The sequence below is a fragment of the Loxodonta africana genome, chromosome 9 (genome assembly GCF_030014295.1).
Source record: "Loxodonta africana isolate mLoxAfr1 chromosome 9, mLoxAfr1.hap2, whole genome shotgun sequence".
Lineage (NCBI taxonomy): Eukaryota > Metazoa > Chordata > Mammalia > Proboscidea > Elephantidae > Loxodonta > Loxodonta africana.
The window spans coordinates 72,413,558-72,436,336 of NC_087350.1; the positions used below are offsets into that span (position 1 = coordinate 72,413,558).

Consider the following 22,779-nt stretch of genomic DNA (forward strand, 5'->3'; position numbering starts at 1 on the left):
ATCACAGGCTTTCTTTTGGGCTTCAATTACTGTATGATATCTTAGCATATTATAGCGTAAAATTGTGAATAATGTTCTCCCCTCAGTAAGAGGTATTTGTATTATAACAAGGAGGTTTGAGATTATTGGGCTTTATATGGGTTGTACATGGTTTTGGGGCCATCAGGCACACAGTAAATACTGGTTGTGCTCATCCTGCATGTGACAGACACACTTTCAGTTTTTTAAAACCCATAAGATTACTGTTGAGTCTGCCTGATATTGGAACCAGGCAGCTTTTTAAAGGTAACTTTACAAATCTCTGATATAATGCACTCTATATTGCTTTTACAGTGTATAGAAAAATCTCATAAGTATGGGTCATAGGTGGGCAGGCCTGGGTTTAAGACTAGGTTTTGCTATACATTAGCTAAAAACTTTCGGGTAAAACTCTGTTAGCTTTCTTTACCTTTAAAATGATAATACTGGGGGTTAAATGACATAACGAATGCGGGGTGGGGGGGGCCTCACAAATTTCCTGGCCCAGAACAAGAGATCAGTACAATAGCTTCCCCCTCATTCCTTTCTTCTCTTCCTCCATTGTTTATTTCCTCATTCTCTTCCCTTTTCTTCATTTGTACTCTACATCCTTCCCTTTCCTATTTTCTCTCTTCCTCTCATTGAATTAATGATTTTTATATTTGTGAATTGGTGTATGTGGACTTGTTTTTAATTTTTTAAAATTTTCTCTGACTTCTTACAGGTAAAAGAGAAAAAGTAAAATGGAATGGGAAAACCAAACCATTCTGGTGGAATTCTTTCTGAAGGGCCTTTCTGGTTACCCAAGGCTCGAGCTACTCTTTTTTGTTCTGATCTTAATAATGTATGTGTTCATTCTTCTGGGCAATGGCACCCTTATTTTAATCAGCGTCTTGGACTCTCACCTTCACACACCCATGTACTTCTTCCTGGGGAATCTCTCCTTCCTAGACATCTGCTACACCACCACCTCCATTCCCTCCACACTGGTAAGTTTCCTCTCAGAGAGAAAGACCATTTCTTTTTCTGGCTGTGCAGTGCAGATGTTCCTTGGTTTGGCCATGGGGACGACAGAGTGTGTGCTCTTGGGCATGATGGCCTTTGACCGCTATGTGGCCATATGCAACCCTCTAAGATATCCCATTATTATGAGCAAGAATTCCTATGTGCCCATGGCATCTGGGTCCTGGTTTGCAGGGGTTATCAATTCTGCAGTACAAACTATGTTTGTGGTACAATTGCCTTTCTGCAGGAATAACATCATCAATCATTTTTCCTGTGAAATTCTGGCTGTCATGAAGTTGGCTTGTGCTGACATCTCAGGCAATGAGTTTATCATGCTCGTGGCCACAACATTGTTAATATTGATGCCACTGCTCTTGATTGTCATCTCGTATTCACTAATCATTTCCAGCATTCTCAAGGTCCGTTCCTCTGAGGGGAGAAGCAAAGCCTTCTCCACCTGTTCAGCCCACCTGACTGTAGTGATTATATTCTATGGGACTATTCTCTTCATGTACATGAAGCCCAAATCTAAAGAGACACTTAATTCAAATGCCTTGGATGCTACAGACAAACTTATATCCATGTTGTATGGGGTGATGACTCCCATGTTGAATCCTTTAATATATAGTCTCAGAAACAAGGATGTGAAGGAGGCAGTAAAACTGCTACTAAAGAAAAGGTTCATTAACAAGCGAGTAGAATAATGAATTGTGAACACGTTGGACATTATTGAAACTTGAGAATTATGTTGGAATTTCAGGTCCTTTTCCTTTTTTTACACTCTCATGTATTATGTTAAAATTTTTCATAATGAGATATAACATTTCAAAATAATTCATGTTTATTATAGAGAATTTGCCAGACAGAGAAGAAGGATGAGAACAGGAGGTCACCCATCATTTCACCACTAGGAGATGGACTTTTCGTAACATTCTTAATAATATCTTTCATAGTCTGTATTTTTGGCAGTATTGGAAATGGGAACAATGTGACTTTTTTATATGCACTTTTTTTACATAATATTATTTCATAAGCAACATTTATTTAAATTTTTCAAAATAAATAAAGCTCTTTATTGTGAGAAAGTGAAACATAGAAAACCCTCAAAATACAACACCCACCTTTTCTACGGAAGAACACTTTGTCATAGTTTCACATTAATCTCCAAAGCTTCTTAAGCCATTGAACTTTGTTTTCTCATTCAGTATTTAAAATTTTTTTTCTGTGGAACTCTAGGGATGCATAGCTTTTGAGACTACTAAGGGAGTGGGTAAATGGTGTTTAATATGGGGGTTCATGCAATCAACCAAGATATCCCTGATTTATCTTCTTTCTTTATTTCAGCTTATATGTTAGCTTTAGCATGAAAATAAATCTCAAAATTAAAAATGGGTTTGAAAACCACTCTGTGAGTCCAGATAATAATGTGGGCAAGCATTGGTTTTGAGAAAAGGTCAATTCAATGCCCATTTAGAAGAAGCCAATTTCTTTGGTGTCCTGAGGGAGTTCCAGTACTTTTTCAAATCTTAGAAGTAGAATATCCAAGCTCTTGATTTTTAGTGAGAAGACAGTGTTCATGTCTTTTCTGTGTCCCTAACTAGCTTTGTGACCTTGGGAATCTGAGTAAGTCATGAGCAGAGGATCGAGGGATGTCAGATAGGAGATGACATTTATCTCACTTTTTCTTGGTTTTCTCCTCAACTTTTTGTCTGAAGAACGCTTCTAAGTTATAATTTGTTATTATGATAAACTTAACACAAGATGAATGAGAAAGTGTACTAAGGAGTAAGTTACATTCTAGGAAATCCATCTGGCTGAATAAATTTTTATCGATTTTTCGGTGAATTCAGAGGATGTTGGGCATGCACATATTTTACATAGACAAACATGAATTATGCATTTATAGAGTCTTTGGGTATATTTATTCCATCTTTCCAAGTTCACTTTTTTTTAAATTTTAATGGCAGGAATATTAAACAGTTCCAAATTACATTTAATTACATCTAGCTTCCATCATAGTATATTCACAGATTAAATCTGGTGGCAGGAGTTTTGAGCTTTGATATTCAGATTTACAACCTTGACATAACAGGTTTTATTAGCCTATTAATTATCATAAACCAACTCATGTTTGCTTTTCTAAATATTCCAGGAAGGTGGAAAATCCCTGGTGTCAGGCCTTTTATGTTTGCTTTCAGGTCATCTTGGATATTCAGGCCCTAATTTTGTTTTTTCTCACAGCATTGGTCCAGCCACTTGCAGAGTCTTCTGGATGACTGATCTTGGTCCTAGTCTTTTATCCGATTTATAAATTTGTTATAGAAAATTAAACAAGTGAAGATTTTAGTGCACACTTTTCTTCTCAGGAAAGAAGACCTGGAGGGTTTTTTCTCGTAGAGATGTAGATTCAGGGTCTGAAGAAAAGAAAGCTAAGGTCATCAGTCTTAATATACTCATGCATTCAAATTTGCTGGGGATGTACACTTTTCATAATACTGGTATGTGAACCTTGGTGGTGCAATGATTAAGCACTTGGCTGCAAACCCTAAGGTTGATGATTCAAACACACCAGCCCGCTGCTGGAGAAAAGACCTGGCAGTCTGCTTCCATAAAGATTTACAGCCTTGGAAACCCTAAAGGGCAGTTCAGCTCTGTCTTATAGGGTTGCTATGAGTCAGAATCAACTTGACAGCATGCAACAACAACAGCATAATGCTGGTATACTTTATTCAATATTTGACTCGACGGCACTGGGTTAAAGGGTTTCTCACTAAAAAAATTAACCCGAAAACATTTTATGGAGGATGATTTTTTTGTTGGCAAATTTTCTTCTTACTTGGGAGCATAGTCAGATGAACTTGTCTGGCACACCAGATGTGTTTGTGTGTGTGTGTGTAATTTTTTTGTGCTGGAGAGAAAAATCTCTACTTTCATTGCACCCAGTCCAGAATCTGGCATATAGATTTAAAATATACATATTAAATGCATGAATTGGAAAACTTTATGGAAAAAGGTGTAACAGGAGGGAAGCATAAATGTTATTGATCGAATTATGTTCACCCAAAAGAATGTGACCTTTTGGAAGTCCTGACCTCTTTACCTGTGAGTGCGACCTTGTTTGGAAATAGGTTCTTTCTTTGAAGATGCTATCAGTTAATTTAATGAGGTCATACTAGAGTAGGTGGGTCTTAATCCTATCTGACTGGTATCAAATAAAAGGGGAGAACAGACACAAATGGAGTCACGTAGGAGGAAAACAGCATGTGAAGATACATCTACCAGCCAAGAAACTCAAAGGAAAGCTGGAAGAGACAAGAAAGGATCTCTCTGTCTATGCCCTGAATTTGGGCTCCTGGTTTCCAGAACTGATACAATGCATTTCTGTTCTTTAGAGCCACCCACTTTGTGGTATTTTGTTATAGCACCCCTAGGAAACTAAGACAATACCTTTCTATTTCATTCATGTCCCAAAGAAGTTGAAGCATAGCATCTAAAAGCAGAGATACTGTGGCAATGCCAAAATTATGTTTTTTTCATCCAGCAAGTTATTTAATACGTTTTGGCACATTTTTATGTGTACTCATTTTCTAAATACTCTAATAAATTTGAGATCATGTTAACTTTTTATGGTTCCTGGGGGCTTCTAAAATGGACACTTAAGACGTGAAAGTATATTGGCTATCTGCCAGTTCACATGTACTATCTCACTAAGATCCTGTGATGTGGGTAGTAGTGTCACCATCTTATAACTGAGGTTGCAAACTTAGGGGAGTTAACACACTTTGCACAAACCACACAGCATGCAGATGGTAGAGAAGCATGCACACATTCTACATTTTTTCCTTGAATTGTTTTCTCTTTTACTACAGCATATTGCTTCTACAGGTTTGTAGCCATAACATCTAACATCACTGCCTCTCAGCAGTGTATCTAAAATGATCAAAGAAATTCTTACCTACATCTGAACTTTAAACACAAGCATTAAATTATTCTGAAAATCACTTTTTTTGAAGTTGTTAAGGATTTCATTTTATTTTATTTTTAATAATTTTTTATTTACTGTACTTTAGATGAAGATTTACCTAACAAACTAGTTTCTCATTAAACAGTGAACATATTGTTTTATGAAATTGGTTAACAACCCCATGACATGTCAGCACTTTACCTTCTCAACCTTGGGTTCACTATTACCAGCTTTCTTCTCCCCTCCTACCTTCTAGTCCTTACCTCTGGGCTGGTGTGCCCCTTTAGTCTCCGTTTGATTTATGGGCCTGTCTAATCTTTGGCTGAAGGGTGAATCTCAGGAGTGACTTCATTACTGAGCTAAAAGGGTGTTCGGGGCCATACTCTCAGGGTTTCTCCAGTCTCTGCCAGGCCAGTAAGTCTGGTCTGTTTTTGTGAGTTAGAATTTTGTTCTACATTTTTCTTCAGCTCTGTCTGAGACGCCTATTGTGATCCCTGTCAGAGCAGTCAGTGGTGATAGTCAGGCATCATCTAGTTGTTCTGGACTCAGTCTGGTGGAGGACTTTGGACTAATTTTTCCCTTGTGTTATTAGCTTTCTTCATTCTCCTTGCTCCTGAAGGGGCGAGACCAGTGGAGTATCTTAATGAATGCCACTTTTTAAAGGGAAATTTACTTAATTCCTTAGAAAATAGCCTTGAAACTTACTATATGTTATGTGCTCAAAAAGATGCTTGATTACAATTGATAAGAATTAAATAAAAGCAAGCACTTAAATTAATTGAGATGTGAAGGGATGAGGGCTTTGACGTAGTACTGATCTTCTAGCAAAGATTCTACAAGAAAATGCTAAAGTAGAAAGATTTTTGCTGCTGTTTCAGTAGGTGTATTGCTTACTTTAGAAATTGAATGTGTTCCTAATTTTTTGTGTTTATTTTATACTTGAAATTGTAAGATGAATGTTATAGTAGAACTTGTACCTAAGTTATGTTTTTAATGCTTTTGTAAAAAAATCACATCCTAAAAAAAATCACATCCTAAGTAGGGCTAAATCCCATACAATTAGGTTCCATGTGTCTGACATCTTCTGGGGATGTAGCATTATTCATTACTGGACTTATTTATTCATTTACTGAAGGAGTATTTACCGAGCACCTATTGAATACTGGGCACTGTGCTAGCTATGAAGGAGACAGACATAAAGAGGATACTTTATGGGAAGATGGACATGTAACTTGGATCCCAGGTGAGGACATAGAGATATGAAGTTGTGGAGACAATGATTGCCTATATGCTCTGACACAGTGTTCCATATGTTTCCTGAATTAGTCAGAGAAGTGCTTGCTCAGCTGAGCAGAAGAAGCGACTGAGGTACTCAACAGAACTATTCATGGAATGCATAGGCAGGAATAGAGTTGAGGTCTCTCAAGAGGCTTGTAGGCATAAGACTTTGAGGTGGAAGACAGATAGAATATGAGTGTACTTATTTCTGAACACGTGTGAGACACCCTTTGGAGAATCCCAGATATAAAACCATTATTTCTGCTATCTTATCTGTCTCCAGCATCTTAATTTCTGACTTGACCTATAGACGTGTTCCATTCTCTCGTATTTTTAAATAATAAAAACAGAAAAAAACAGCCAAACTATAACCTTTTCTAGTTCCTGTCTAGCTACTATCCATTTTCTTTTTAACCAAGCTTTTTGAAATCAGAGCTAACACAACTATGTACTTCTTCACCTCTCATTAATTCATCAACTTACTAAAATCTGGTCCTGAACACTGCTCTTCTTAAGGTTTACATAGTCAAATTTAATGCATACTTTTTACTCTTTATCTTACTTGATACTTCCGTAAAATTTTATGCATTTTGGATCATAACTTCTTTTAATTTATATATATGTGTGTGTGTGTATACGTATACTTATATATACATAATATTCATATATATATTTCCAAAAGCTTATTGTAATGTATCCAAGCACTACAAAATGTGCAGAATAGAAATTCTAATATGGATACAATTTCATATGCATTTATATATGATTTATACTTAAAATTTATATATGACAATATTTGGTGAATACAATATGTTTTCAGAGTTTAAAATGTAAAAATAAGAGTTTAGAATTTAAAAATATTCTAAAATATTACATATTTAATATACACTTTCTGCAACTGGCTTTTTTCACTTAAAACAAATAGTTCTTTTTCTAAAATGTCTCTCTCTGTCTCTCTCTAAATAACCAGTAACTCAAACAAGTAGTTCTTTTTCCATGACCCCTTGCTGTCAAATCAGTTCCTGTGGAGAATAACTGTGCTCCACAGGGTTTTCCAGTAGCTGATTTTCCAGAAGTAGATCACCAGGCCTTTCTTCCAAGGCATCTTTGGGTGGACTTGGACCTCTAACCTTTCTATTCGCACTTGAGTACATTAACTGTTTGTGGTATTCTTAAAGGATGCTTATTATTTCACGTATGGTTGTAGCAGTGTTTATATAGCCAATCAATTTAGATGGACATTTGGGGTAGTTTATGCTTTTTTAATATTATAAACAATGATGCTATTATATTTATCAGAAGGCAATTTCTTTTTGTACACTAATTTTGTTACTAGCCACCACTGAATTCTTATTTTTCTCTAATATATTTGTAGTAAATTCTCTTAAAAAGAGAATAATGTGATCTGAAAATAAATGTAATATTTCTCTTCTTTTCCAATTTTTATACTTATTTTTTGTCAAGTTACTTTAACTTGCATTTTCTGCACGAGGTTAATAATAATATTCATAATTAACACATTTATTGTCTACTGACTTAAATGAAAATGCTTCTGTTATTTTAAAATAAGGCATAATGATAGCTGTTGGTTTATACTATATATGGTTCATATAATGTTAATCTATCACTCGTCTGTCAGTTTGTCGTACTGTGGTGGCTTGTGTGTTGCTGTGATGCTGGAAGCTATGCCGACTAAGAAATAGACCACCAGTCGCATTGGTCTTCATCCGTAAGTGCTTCAAGTCCTCTTCGCTTTCAGCAAACAAGGTTGTGTCATCTGCATATGGCAGGTTGTCAATGAGTCTTCCTCTAATCCTGATGCTGCATTCTTCTTCATATACTCCAGCTTCTCAGATTATTTGCTCAACATACAGATTGAATAAGCGTGGTGAAAGAATATAGCCCTGACACACACTTTTCCTGATTTTAAGCATGCAGTATCCCCTTGCTCTGTTTCAACAACTGCCTCTTGGTCTCTGTACAGATTCTGCATGACCATAAAAGTGTTTTGGAATTCCAGCTCTTTGCAGTGTTATCCATAATTGCATATGATCTATATAGTCAAATGCCTTTGCATAGTCAATAAAACACAGGTAAACATCTTTCTGGTATTCAGTCAAGATCCATCTGACATGAGCAATAACATCCCTCATTCCACTTCCTCTTTTGAATCAGGCTTGAATTTCTGATAGTTCCCTGTTGATGTACTGCTACAACCATTTTTGAATTATCTTCAGCAAAATTTGACTTGCGTGTGACGTTAATGATATTGTTTGACAGTTTCCTCATTTTGTTGGATCACCTTTCTTTGGAATGGGCACAAATATGGATCTCTTCCAATGGCTGGCCAGGTAGCTGTCTTCCAAATTTCTTGGCATAGAGGAGTGAGCTCTTCCAGCATTGCATGTGTTTGTTGAAACATCTCACTTGATATTTTGTCAGTTCCTGGACCTTTTTTTTTTCCTGCTAATGCCTTCAGTATAGCTTGGACTTCCTCCTTGAGTACCATTGTTTCTTGATCATATGCTACCTCCTGAAATGGTCGAATGTCAATTGATTCTTTTTGATATAGTGACTCTGTGTGTTCCTTCCACCTTCTTTTAATGCTTCCTGTGTTGTTTGGTATTTTGCCCATAGAATCATTTAATATTACAACTCAAGGCTTGAATTTTTTCTTAATTTCTTTCAGCTCATGAAATGCTAAGCGTGTTCTTCTCATTTGGTTTTCTAACTCCAGGACTTTGCACATTTCATTATAATACTTTGCTTCCTGGAGCTGCCCTTCGAAATCTTCTCTTCATCTTTTTACTTCATCCATTTTTCCCTTCATGTTAGATGCTCTACATTCAAGATCAAGTTTCAGAGTCTCTTCTGATATCCATTTTTGCCTTTTCATTCTTTACTGTCTTTTTAATGACCTTTTGCTTTCTTCATGTATGATGTCCTTGATAACATCCCACAGCTTGTCTGGTCTTCAGTCATTAGTGCTCAGTATGTCAAATCTATTCTTGAGATGGTCTCTAAATTCAGGTGGGATACACTCAAGGTATATATACTCAAGAGGATTTGAAGTACTTACTCATGAAGATCAAAGACTACAGCCTTCAGTATGGATACACCTCAACACAAAGAAAACAAAAATCCTCACAACTGGACCAATAAGCAGTATCATGATAAATAGTGAGAAGATTGAAGTTGTGAAGGATTTCATTTTACTTGGATCCACAATCAATGCCCTTAGAAGCAGCAGTCAAGAAATCTAATTATATATTGCATTGTGCATATCTGCTGCAAAAGACCTTTAAAGTGTTAAAAAAGCAAGGATATCATTTTGGAAACTAAGGTACATCTACCCAAGCCATGGTATTTTCAACTGCCTCATTAGCATGCAAAAGCTGAACAATGAATAAAGAAGACCTTTTTTTTTTTTTTTTAAAGAAGAAGTGATGCCTTTGAATTATGGCTTCGGCAAATAGTATTGAATATACCATGGACTGCCAGAAGAAAGAACAAATCAAAATGATCCTTAGAAGAGTGAATGGTGAGACTCATCTAATGTACTTTGAACATGTTATCAGGAGGGACCAGTCCCTGTAAAGGGCATCATGCTTGGTAAAGTAGAGGGTCAGTGAAAAAGAGGAAGAGCCTTAATAAGATGGATTGACATAGAGACTGCAAAAATGGCCTCAAATATAGCAGCAATTGTGAGGATAGTGCAGTGTTTTGTTCCATTGTACCTAAGGTCACTCTGAGTCAGAACTAACACAATGGCACCTAACAACAGTAATGTTAATAATAAAGAATTTTATCAAAAGCTTTCTCAGCATCTATGAATTATGAGGTTTTTATTTCTCAGTTTATCAACATGATTAAATTTATAAATATTTTGGAGTTGGTCATACTCCAAATTGCTACTATCAAGAATGAAATAGTGGAAAAACTAGATATATAATATCTCTTGTGGAATGAATACTTTAAGATTCTTACGAATTCTGGTAATATTTAGAATTTAGGATCCATATTTCACAGTTTAAGTACACTTTAAATCATGGATAAAGCAATGAGGTAGAAGATCAACAAAATATAGAAGACTTAAAATACAGTGTAAACAAAGTAGACCTACTAAACATCTATAGATCACTCAAGCAGACAACAGAAAAATACATATTCTCAGTTTCACATGGAACATTCTCCAGGATAGTCCAAATGCTGGGCCATACAATGAACTTTAATAAGTCAAAAATGATAGATACAATACAACATGTGTTCTATGGCCAGAATAAAATTAAATTAGAAATTATTACTAGAAGGAAATTTGAAAAATTCACAACTGCACATACCTAAATAATCAGTGGATCAAAAATAAAATCACAATGGAATGTAAATTATAAAACACTTTGAGTTGAATAAAAATGAAACACAACGTATATCTTATGGGATGCAGCTAAAGCATTTCTCAGGAGGAAATTTATAAACACATACTTTAAAAAAGAAGAAATATATAAAATCAATAGTCTAACCTTCCACCTTAAGAAAATAGAAAAGGAAGAGCAAACTAAACTCAAGATAGAAGAAAATAAATATTAAAGTGGAAATATGAAATAGATAATGGAAAAGCAATAGAGAAAATCAAAGAAACCACAAGTTGGTTCTTTGTAAAGATCAACAACATTAGCAAAACTTTAAGTAGAGTAACCAAGAAAAAAAGAGAGAAAACGTAATTTGCTAAAATCAGGAATGAAAGAAGGGGAACAGTATAAGCCTTAGAAAAATGAGAAGGATTTTAAAGGAATATTATAAACAACTGTATGTCAACAAATTAGGTACATTAAGATGAAATGGAAATATTTGTGGAAAGACACGAGCTATTGAAATTGACTCAAGAAAAAATAGAAAATCTGAATAGACCTATAACATATACAGAGATTGGATTGTAATTTAAAGACCTCCCACAAAGAAAAGCATATGACCAGATAGCTTCACTGATGAATTCTATCAAACATTTAAAGAATAAATACCAATCCTCCACAAACTCTTCCAAAAAATAGGAGAGAACACTTTCAAATACAACACATTCTCTGAGGCCAGTATTACCCTGATATACAAACCAGACAAAGATATCACAAGAAAAAAAAAAAAAAAACTACAAACCAATATATCTTATTAATAGAGATTAAAAAAAATCCTCTATTTGAAATGATATCATTTTGTATATAGGAAGTATTAAGGGATCCACTAAAAAACTATTAGAACTAATAAATTAGTTCAGCAAGTTTGCAGGATATGGGATCTATCAAACTGAATTTTTATACACTAGCAATGCATAGTCCAAATATGAACTTAAGAAAACAATTTCATTAACAGCATCAAAAAGCATAGAAATACTTAGGAATAAATTTGACAAAAGAAATGCAAGATTTGAACACTGAAAACAATCAAATATTACTGAAAGAAATTAAAGATAACCCAAATAAATGGAAAGAAATACCATGCTCATGAATTGGAAGACTTAATATTGTTAAGATGGAATTATGCCCCATTGATCTACTGTCAATCCCTACCAAAATCCACCTCATTGTCATCCAAAAATTATGTAAGTGGGTCCATTAGCTACTCCACTGTAGTCAGAAACAAATGTTCAATGTTGTTAATTTCTTTGTAAATCTCTTTCTGACTAAAGTGTAAACTCTATGAGGGCAAGAATGCTTGTCTGTTTTGTTCACAAAAGTGTCTTATGTACCTAGAACAGTGCTAAAGAAACATTGGGGATGTGGTAATATATGTTGCATATCTTTTAGGGATCTGAGTATCTGATCTGTGATGAAAGAAGATTGCTCACATTTTAGTGCTGAGCAAAGGTATAGTACTTAAGAGGATATTAGAGCTTGATTCTTTGTTATTCCATTCTCCTTTGAGAATACTGGAAAATCTGGTGGTGTAGTGGCTAAGTGCTATGGCTGCTAACCAAAGGGTCAGCAGTTTGAATCTGCCAGGCGCTCCTTGGAAACTGTGGGGCAGTTCTACTCTGTCCTATAGGGTCTCTATGAATCGGAATTGACTCGACGGCACTGGGTTTGGTTTGGTTTGAGAATACTAGCTCATAATCAGTACATTTAGAAAAGGCAGTGTGAGGCTTAAACCTGTTGCCATCCACTTGATTCTGTCTCACTGCGACCCTATAGGACAGAGTAAAGCTGGCCCATAGGGTTTCCAAGGAGCAGCTGGTGGATTCGAACTGCACACCTTTTGTTTAGCAGCTGTAGCCCTTAACCACTGTGTCACCAGGTCTTCTTAACAGGCTTAGACCCACCCACTGCGGTTGAGTCGATTCCGACTCATAGCGACCCTATAGGACAGGGTAGAATTGCCCCATAGAGTTTCCAAGGAGCGCCTTGCAGATTCGAACTGCCGACCTTTTGGTTAGCAGCTGTAACATCTAACCACTACACCGCCAGCGTTTCCAAGAGGCTTAGAGAGAAAGAAAGACCTGTCATTATTCACAAATGGCAATAGAAAACCCAGAGGATCTACCAAATTCATTGCCACTGACTCTAACTCATGAAAACCAGACCCACGTGTTACAGAGTAGATCTGCTCCATAACGTTTTCTTTGCTGTAATCTTAACAGGAGATTGCTCTGCCTTTCTTCCATGGTGCCGTTGGGTAGGTTTGAGCCACTAACATTTAGCTTAGCAGTTGAGTACAATCTGTTTGTGCCACCTAGGGACGTTAAAAGATCTACAAACTATTGGAACTAATAAATAAATTTAGCAAAATGGCTGGATACAGAATTAGCATGGAAAAATCATTACATACCATTGGCAATTAGAGAATGGAACTTAAAAATATAAACATTTTATTGTAGTATCCAAAACATAAAAATGCATGTGAACAAATCTAATAAAATATGTGCAAGACATTTATACAAAAAAACAAAAGATTATTGAGAGAAATTAAGACCTAAATAAATGGATTGGAAAATTCAATATAAAGATCAGTTCTCACCAAATTAACATCTAGGTTCAATGCAATCCTAATAAAAATTCCAGCAGGTATATTGTGAACATTGATAAGCAGATGCTAAAATATATGAATGCCAATACTGGTGAAAACACCCATACAAAAAAACTAGTTCCAGATGGATTGTCAATCTCAATATGAAAGTAAAATGTAAGGCTTCTAGGAAGTAAGATAGGAGGCTTGGACTAATCAGGATAGTGTGTGGATAAAAACAGGGTAGATAATAGAATAAAATTGTAATTCTGTTAGGTGAGTCAATGTTGAGTAAGCAATGAAAGTGTCTACTGCTGGATCGGTTTTATATAACAACCATAAAATCTCTGTTGCGTACAGTTGTTGTTAGTTGCCATCTAGTCAATTCTGACGTATGGTACCCCATATGTTACAGAGTAGAACTGCTCCATAGGATTTTCTTGGCTGTAATCTTAATGGAAGCAGATCATCAGAAGCATACCAAACCCATTGCTGTTGAGTCAATTCCAACTCATAGCGACCCTATAGGACAGAGTAGAACTGCCCGATAGAGTTTCCAAGGAGCGCCTGGTGGATTTGAACTGCCAACCTTTTGGTTAGACTGCTGACCTTTTGGTTAGCAGCTGTAGCACTTAACCACTATGCCATTACCTACCATACCCTAAATATGCCTCTGTTGCGTGGAGTGAGTTCCAAGGTATCACTGGGTAGGTTCGAACTGCCAACCTTTAGCAGTCGGGCACAAACCGTTTGCACCACCTAGGGACCTTGCATACAATAATAAACCCTCATTAACAGTCTTCAAGTTACACCTGATCTGGGCTGGAGCCAGGTGATTTGAACTGGGTTAACTTTGCATCCCAAATCAGGTGAGAATTAGCCCCATTAATTGTTTCTGGACCCACCCCCCCCCTTTTTTTTTTTTGAAGATTGACTGCTGTCTGACCTCAGATAACCTTGGCTGGGACAACTGGGGCCAATCAGTTCTGGCCAGGTTCCTTTCATCCTCTATTTGGCTAGTCTGGGGATGTTCTCATGACAATAGCAGAGGTGCAAGAGAGAGGGCACACCTAATTGTGTAAGTGTTTTTCAAGCCTCCTTGAGGGTAACGATTACATGTAAGACCACGTGGTCTTAAAATTACAAACACTGTGCTAGGCACTTAGTCTATTCAAGGAGCATTTGATAGTAATAAAGTATTTGGTCAATGCTTGCTCTCTTCACGTCGGGGTCATTTAAGAGCTCAGCAAGGATGTTTTGTCTTCTATTACTCAGGCCACTGAGATGTTTGCAAACTAACAGGCCATGTTGGAAAGACATTTCTATAGTTCTTTTAATTGCATTGTTTGCTGTGTAATCTAAAGGCGATCTACAGAGTAGGCAAAATAGTCTCCTCAAGTTCCGCTTATACAACTACTGCTCAAGTGATTTGAAAAAATTTAAAATTTTTATCTTTTTTTTTTTGGTTCCCATTCGTTAATGGAACTTGTAATCATACCCTGGAGACCTAGAAAGTTTTTTTTTTTTTAATATTTCATAATCACGACAACAAATTGTTAAGGGAGTTGAAAGGTCTCTAATAGCAACAGGAGACTTAAATAATAGTCTTAGGTCCAGGGATAACCCTTTGGAATTTTTGGGGGTCATATCATAGGTGGTGATTTTGGCAGAACAAATCACAGTGTGATTTCTCTTAAGAATTAAAAAAAAAAATTAAGAGGAGCTAACTTTTTTTTTTTTATGTATGTTGAGATTTTGTGAATCTGGCAAGATTTGGGTTGGTTCTTTTGCAAACCAAGACCATCCATATCCCTTTCCTTTGCTATCACTTGAATAAAAGTGTCTCCACACAACTGAATTTAATGTAGTTTCCATGCAGTGTTATCATAATTTAAAATGTCAGATTATTTTACTTCTTTGAGCCCTGCACTGGACTTATGAGAAAGACCCTGCTGAAGATCAACTTTAAATATTGAAGTATAAGTTAACCAAAAAGGAAGATGCTTATCAAATATGCTGAGGTAAATGGGAACAGACATCCATCCCTGCCTGTATTCTTAGGTCTACATGACTTATTAGTGGGTGTCAGCTAGAACAGGAAACCAGGAGAGAGGTACCTCCTTTTAAAAGAAGTACTAGATGGTAGAAATACTGAGTTGGAGAGAGGAGTACTGAACATGAGACAGATACTTGGTTTCATGTCCCAGATTTGCTCATTTACTTCAGGCAAATCATTAAATTACTCCAAGTATCTCTCAAGTTTATGAGAGGGTTGGATTAGAAGATTTCTTGAGTCAATTTTGGCTCTGACATTATAGAAAACAAAGAGGGGAATGTGTTGGGAAACCTTTATTTTAGCTGGAATCAGAAATCATTTTACAGAAAGGGAAAATAGATAAAATGACTTGAATGTAAGGATATAAGATAAGGATGAAGGAATGGGTGAGGACCCATCTGTGTGAGAGAAGGAGAAGATATCCTTGTTTCATTTCTGAAAAGTGGGCAAGAGAGTGGTGAAGAGGGGACAGAAAGAGGATAGTATCAGAGGAGCCAGGGCAAGAACCAGAAAACTGGGTGCTGTGTAGGGAAGGGCCAATAGAGAAGCCCCATGCGAAAGTAGTGGTGTGTGCTGGTCAAAATGGACTTTGAGGACCAGAAATGCCTAACATTCGCCTCCCTGGAAATGATCAGTAAAGTGCTTCATAGTCACCCATGGTTTGGGGATGTAAATTTTAGTAGAGCATGAAGAATACTGGATTTTTTTTTTTTTTTTTTTATCTGAGTTAAAGCAGTGAATATGAGGAACTACAAGTTGGTTGCTCTTTCAGAGCATAAAGTGTTTGTGGGGTGGAGAATTAGGAGAAGAGGCTGGATAAGCTGGCAACAATGAAAACATGAAGCCCATGTATGTGATGCTTCATTTGAACCCTATCTTGTATTCTAAAAAAACTGCTGTCGAGTTGATTCCGACTCATTGTATGGCACTCGGTTTTAAATATATGCCTTCATATGTGATCAGTTGTAAGACATGTTGCAAATAATTTCATTAAAATAATATAATAACCTTTGAAAATGATTTCTTTTCTAAGGAAAGATTCCTTTTCTAAGGAATTCAAGATTATTTCCATATTAAAAAATTCCTTCTGGAGGACAGAAATCAGGTAGCATGACAGTGAGTTGATTTTCCCTATTATCCTAGCCTCATCTCCTGGTAGTATACAATGTGTAACGTATCTATCTATCATATTAAAATAAGTTTCAGTTTTATGAATTACAAGCAAATCCTCTCTCATTGTAACTTTTACAAAAATTACCCCTTGCCCAGCATGTCAGTTCCTTACCCTGATTAGGTCCAATGAATATTTTGATTAACTTTCAGAAACTATCACTGAGCAGCTAGCTACCACAACATAGTGTTAGGGTTCTGACACTTGTTTGGCTAGCACCCTGGGGCAATCTTTATATTATGGCACAGTAATTGTTTGTTATTTACTTGATTGTGTCCTCTATTTGATTGTGAGTTGTTTGAGAGTAGACTCTGTGTAGTAAGACCTTTAAACCAAACCAAACCAAACTCCTTGCCATTGAGTTAATTCTGACTCATAGCAACCCTATAGGACAGAGTATAACTGCCCCATAGGGTTTTCAAGGAGTGGCACTTGGATTTGAACTGCCGACCTTTTGGTTAGCAGCCAAGCTCTTAACCGCTGTGCTACCAGTACCTTATAATGTATTCGATACATGGTCAATGGATGAATAATTAATGTGATGTTACTAGTAATATTGCAAGGATAATGACCCCTTTAAAATATCACTAAAAACTTTCCTTTAAAGTTGGTTGAGTTTAAATTATTTAATAGGTACAGTGTATACTTCTACTCACTATTACAGTTGTGCATGAAGGAATAAAATGGTTAAGACAAACTGTACAATAATTTCAAATTTTATTTTTCTGGGATTTACCCACTACTCCAAAGTTGAGATCATCATATTTGTGCTGTGGCTGCTGATGTTCCTGATCACCTTGCTGGGCAATATTATTCTGATCTCCGTCAGCATCCTGGACTCCCACTTGCACACCCCCATGTACTTTTTCCTCAGTAACCTCTCCTTTCTGGACATCTGGTACACCTCTTCTGCTCTCACTCCAATGGTGGCAAACTTTGTTGCAGGGGAAAACAGCATCTCATTCTCAGGATGTGCTGCTCAGATGTACTTCTCTCTTGCCATGGGCTCCACCGAGTGTGTGCTCCTGTCCATGATGGCGTATGACCAGTATGTAGCCATCTGCAACCTCCTGAGATATCCCATCATCATGAACAGGAGGGTTTGTGCACACATTGCAGCTGGCTCCTGGGTGACAGGCTGCCTCACCGCTCTGGTAGAAACAATGTCTGTGCTACAGTTGTCTCTCTGTAGTAATAACATCATCAATCATTTCACTTGTGAAATTCTGGCTGTCTTGAAATTAGTTTGTGTAGGTACCTCCATGGTAGAATTCCTTATGCTGGTGATTAGCATACTACTCCTTCCTATGCCAGTGCTCCTCATTTATATCTCGTATGCCTTCATCCTCTCCAACATTCTGAGAATCAGCTCAGTGGATGGACACAGCAAAGCCTTTTCAACATGTGCAGACCACCTGACTGTGGTAGTTTTGTTCTATGGGACAGCTCTCTCTGTATACCTGAAGCCCTCAGCAGTAGATTCACAGGAGATAGATAAATTTATGGCTTTACTCTATATGGTTTTGACCCCCATGTTGAATCCAATCATTTATAGTCTAAGGAATAAAGAGGTAAAAACAGCTGTGAAAAGATTGTTGGTTAGAAACCCTCTTTGTGCTCTCTTTATTCCCAGCAGCAAATAATATTGATCAACATTAATTTAAGGATTGTTTAATTGTCCATTTATACCAGAACATTGGGGTAATTGTCGATTTATTCTAGAACATTGGGGTAGTGGAGGGAAACACACATTTTAAATGAGACATGTTATTTCCTGAGCCTCTTTTTGATTGACCACTGAAACGCTTAGATAACATAAAGATATCTTACCTAAATATACCAATAATTATATATAGGTATCATGATAAGACATTTTATTTTGGGGGGAGAGTTAAAAAAAGTATAAAATCAACTGTAAAGCTAGACTATTATTGAATATTCAAAATTTTGTACATGTAATGTACAAATATAATAACTCTAGTAGATTTTTAAGCTAATGTATGATTAATCTGTTTGTTTTGGCAGAGCTAAATTTAATGGAAATAATCACATATTCTGTAAATGTGTGGCTGTATTTTACAAGTGAGTGTATATTTGCACGTGCAGATAGATTTGTGTGATGTGAATATCTGTATACAAATGTAAAAGGTCTGCGTAAATATAGTCTTGAATGGAAGTAGGATGGAAGAATGCCTATCGGGGGGAAAAAAAAAGGCAGCATTTAGTAGTAGGTTGTTGATGTAGGGTGCTGACATTATGTTTTAAATTCAAAGAAGCTACAGGGTGTGTCCCTGAAACTACTAGAACACTTTCTACTGTACTTTTCCTCACCTGGTTCCTCAAAACTAAGGGTAGAAATCAATCCATTAACACTTACAAGGTTAAGGCATGATTCCTGTATTATAGAAATTAAAATACTCAAAACCCACTAAACTGGCCTAAAAATATTGAAATATATGAAAATATCTTAATATTAAAAATACAACATACAAGTTATTCCAAAATGTACACTCAACAGCTTTCATGGCATTTGTATTCCTTCTTTGGGACAGATGACTAAATGTGAGATTGATGTGCATATTTTTTTTGCTCTTTATCACACATGTCTCACCAGAGTTAATGAAACTGGAGTCATGGCTTTGACCTAGGATAAGGGTTTCCCCTAGGGGAAGAGGCAGTTATACTGGGCTTAATGTTGGGACATGTGAGAAAATCATATCAGAGATTGAATTAGTCCATTCAAGGGGTAACAACCTTATCATGACAGGTAGTTAGGTTGGAGCCAGTGATCTATGGTTATTGGAGGTTAAAAGAAGCATGAGAGAGTAGAGGTAACAAGAAAGAAGAATAACCACAATTCCATGTGCAAGATGAAGGAGAGTATACACAAGTAACAGCAAACACGATGATTGGATTTAATACAATTATTAATTCCACCTAATCATTCTCACTCATTCTAACCTCATTCAGACCTTTACTGTCTGCAAAATGGCAAGGTGAATCTGATCTATGGGTGAAGAAGTAGGAGTGTTCAAGCCTCACAAGCTTCTATTACCATGTGGAGCCTTCCTGAATAAAGTTTGCTTCCTTTTAAAGTTTTAAAAAAGTTTTCTGTTATATGGTCGTGGGCCTATTTTCTACAAGTGGGTGCTTCCTTGTAACTGACTTAATATTTATAAGCCTATGACAGTGGGGGCCTCTTAAGGTTTTTGATAGGCTCAGAGGCCATTTATAAAGGGGTTTGTTCTACCTGACTTGCGCCAACTTCAGTAACGTACACACAGAATATCCAAGATTATCTCATTCTTAGTCTCTATGACTAATCTCTTTTTTATATTTTATCGTTGGTTATTTTTAATATATTCAACATCATTAATATCTATTATTTTTAAATAAAATTAAAAAAGAGATTGGAATTCAAAATTGATGGGATATTACATATCAGAAATGATCAACGCCTTTAAAAGTCAGCACATAGAATCCTCTGTATTGATGAAGCAACAGGGAAATATCATGATGAAAAAATTTTTGAAGAATATGAGGATCAGTGTTCAAATGAGAATGGATATTAATAAAAACATCTTGTTCCTTATCCTTTCCACTGAACCTTCATTATTACAGTAAAATAAAATACAGAGTACCCCTGTTTTTAGCTTAAAGCCGAAAGCATATTATTCAACTTTAATGTTCTTTATACTACTGCTGAGGGAATAAAAATCTTGGAAAAAACTGTTAAGTTTTCACTTACAGTGTCAATACTTGTCAATTTAGTTATTTCTGCTACAGGAGAGGCAATGCAATGTTATGGAATACATGAGATTTACCACTGAAAAACTCAGAACTGAATTTCTGCTCTTCTATTTCTTAGCTGCGTGATCTTGGAAAATATAACTTGATCTGTCTGAGCAAAAGCCAGAACAAGATATTTTGGGAGAGCTGCTATCCGAAGAATAAGTGTTCTTGAGGATGGCTCTCTCTGTCTTTCTTTGACTGTAAGCTTAGGTCAAGGGATAGACGGTTTTATGTTTCTGGAAGGAATATCATGTGATGATGTGTAGCCCTTTGTTTAACCTGAAAAAAGGTACAAGTTCTATTTTTTAACAGTTCCTTTGCTGAAAGAGCATTCACTCATCATTCAAAAAGTATTTCCTGAAACTTTACTATGTGTTGGTCCCTAATGCTAAGCTATCCAAAAGAACATTAAACATTATAATGGAACTCCAGAAGCTATAGGGTTTTTCACAGTGGAGAGAGAGAGAGAGAGATGAGGGCAGAGACACACAGAGAGAGTGAGACACAGAATAGTGTGATTTTGACTAAGTGAATTAGGAAAGTTTTCAAAGATGAGTGATTTTTAAATTGAGCTTTAAAGAATTACTAAGATTTTAGAAAGCTAAAGAATAAATGAAACATTTTTGTTTGCAAATGCACAGCAAGAAAAGGGGGTAGAGATTGTTTCAGGAATATTGACTGAATTCACTTAACGAGTGGAAGATGGAATGGCTGGTTGAAATCACATTGTTAAGAGTCTTACAGTATAGGCATGTGAATTTGGGCTTTATTCTGTAGAAAATGAAAATCAGTGAAGATTTTCATGCACAGTTGTGACATGATAAGACTGGTATTGTGATAAGGACCGGTCTTGTGATAGAATGGAGGATAGGTTGACAATGGGAGAGATGAGTTAGAGGACCAATGCAACAGTGGCCCAAAAGATGCAGTGAAGACTTAAAATAGGGTGATGGGATGGAGAAGATAGGACACACACGGGATATACAGGGGAGTAGGATTGGACTTGAGAATTTCTCAGATATGGACAGGAAGCTATCAAAGATGATTCCATTGGTTCTAAGTAAAGACCTCTCATTTCACTATTGATTGGATGAGGTGAGTAGCTTGGGAATGGTAGCTTCACAGAGATAGAGGTCTAAAGTGGTTGACTGGTTGACTATGAATTGATTGTCAGACATCTGTGTGATGACATAAAAAAAAAAATGGATTGGTGAATTCCAAGAGAGAAATCAGAAATACAGGCATCCATTTGTAAGTCTTTTGCACTGAGATAGAAATTGATATGTGTGGCTGATGTGGTCTAGGAAAAATTTATGACAACTGTCTTTAAAGTAGTTGGCTTATGTTTTTCTATATTTGTCAGAACTATAAGGGAAATAACAGTATACATGAGTTCTGGAGTGAAGATTTCCAATATGGTTTTTCTATACAAGCCAGGTAATCTTAGGCAGTTTATTAAACATCAAGGTCTAACCCCTATTCTGTAAAATAGGAACGATGATAACACCACAGAATTTTTACAAAGATTATACAATATATGAAAAAGCATCTAGGACAGTTCCTGGCATTTAAAGAAAATCAATTCTATTTTCCCTTAAAGAAGAACTTATCTTTATCTGGCATTATTTGTATCTACTAGCTCCATCTGCAAAGGAGAAATGATGAAGTAAAAGATCTGAACAGAAGATTTCACAGGGTGGCTCGAGAATATAAAGTATTATAATGAGATGTTCAAAACCTGGAATTAGAAAACCAAAAGGGAAGAACATGCTCAGCATTTCTCAATCTGGAAGGACTGAAGAAAAAATTCAAGCCTCTAGTTGCAATATTGAAGGATTCTATGGGGCAAAAAATTGAATGATGCAGGAAACATCAAAAGAAGATGGAAGAAATGCACAGTCACTGTACCAAAAAGAATCGGCTGACATTCAACCATTTCAGGAGGTAGTATATGATCAAGAAGGAAGAAGTCCAAGCTACAGTGAAGGCATTGGTGAAAAGCAAGGCTCCAGGAATTGATGAATACCAATTGAATTTTTCAACAAATGAATGCAGCACGGATCCATGGACGTGGGACTTGCTAGCCTCTGCAATCATGTGAGGCATTTCCTTGAAATAAATCTCTCTCTATGTATACATACATATATGTTTCACTTCTCTAGAAAACCCGTAGTAAGATATTTTGGTACCAAGAATGGTTCTAGAGAAATAAAATCCTAAGGACGAGTTTTCTAAATTGGTTCTCAAGTCTGCCCAAACCTGCTGATGACTCTGCTTCCAGTAGTAAAGAGGGCATTGCTAATCCACGGTGTGAGATGGCAAAATATCACCACCGATAGATCAGGTATTGGTGAGAAGCGATTCTCTGGGTGATCGCATGTTTGATACTTTTCTACAATTTTGTCAGAATGAGAACAATAAGGAAATTGGTTGGTTGGTCCTACTTTTTCTAGACCAAGTGGTAAAAGAGATGAGCCCAGGGCTCAGGGTCACAGCTCGAGC

The 22,779-nt window shown here is 36.4% G+C and overlaps 2 protein-coding genes across 2 annotated transcripts; both read left to right on the forward strand.

Annotated features, from left to right (window-relative positions):
• The first annotated feature begins 225 nt into the window (after positions 1-225).
• On the forward strand, positions 226-1,940 carry LOC100674890 (olfactory receptor 13C9). Its single transcript, XM_003407549.3, has one exon. It carries the CDS (start codon positions 762-764, stop codon positions 1,725-1,727), a length of 966 nt encoding a protein of 321 aa, XP_003407597.2. The 5' UTR covers positions 226-761; the 3' UTR covers positions 1,728-1,940.
• Positions 1,941-17,148: 15,208 nt separating this feature from the next.
• On the forward strand, positions 17,149-18,128 carry LOC100675176 (olfactory receptor 13F1-like). Its single transcript, XM_010588023.3, has one exon. It carries the CDS (start codon positions 17,169-17,171, stop codon positions 18,126-18,128), a length of 960 nt encoding a protein of 319 aa, XP_010586325.2. The 5' UTR covers positions 17,149-17,168.
• Positions 18,129-22,779: the final 4,651 nt, after the last annotated feature.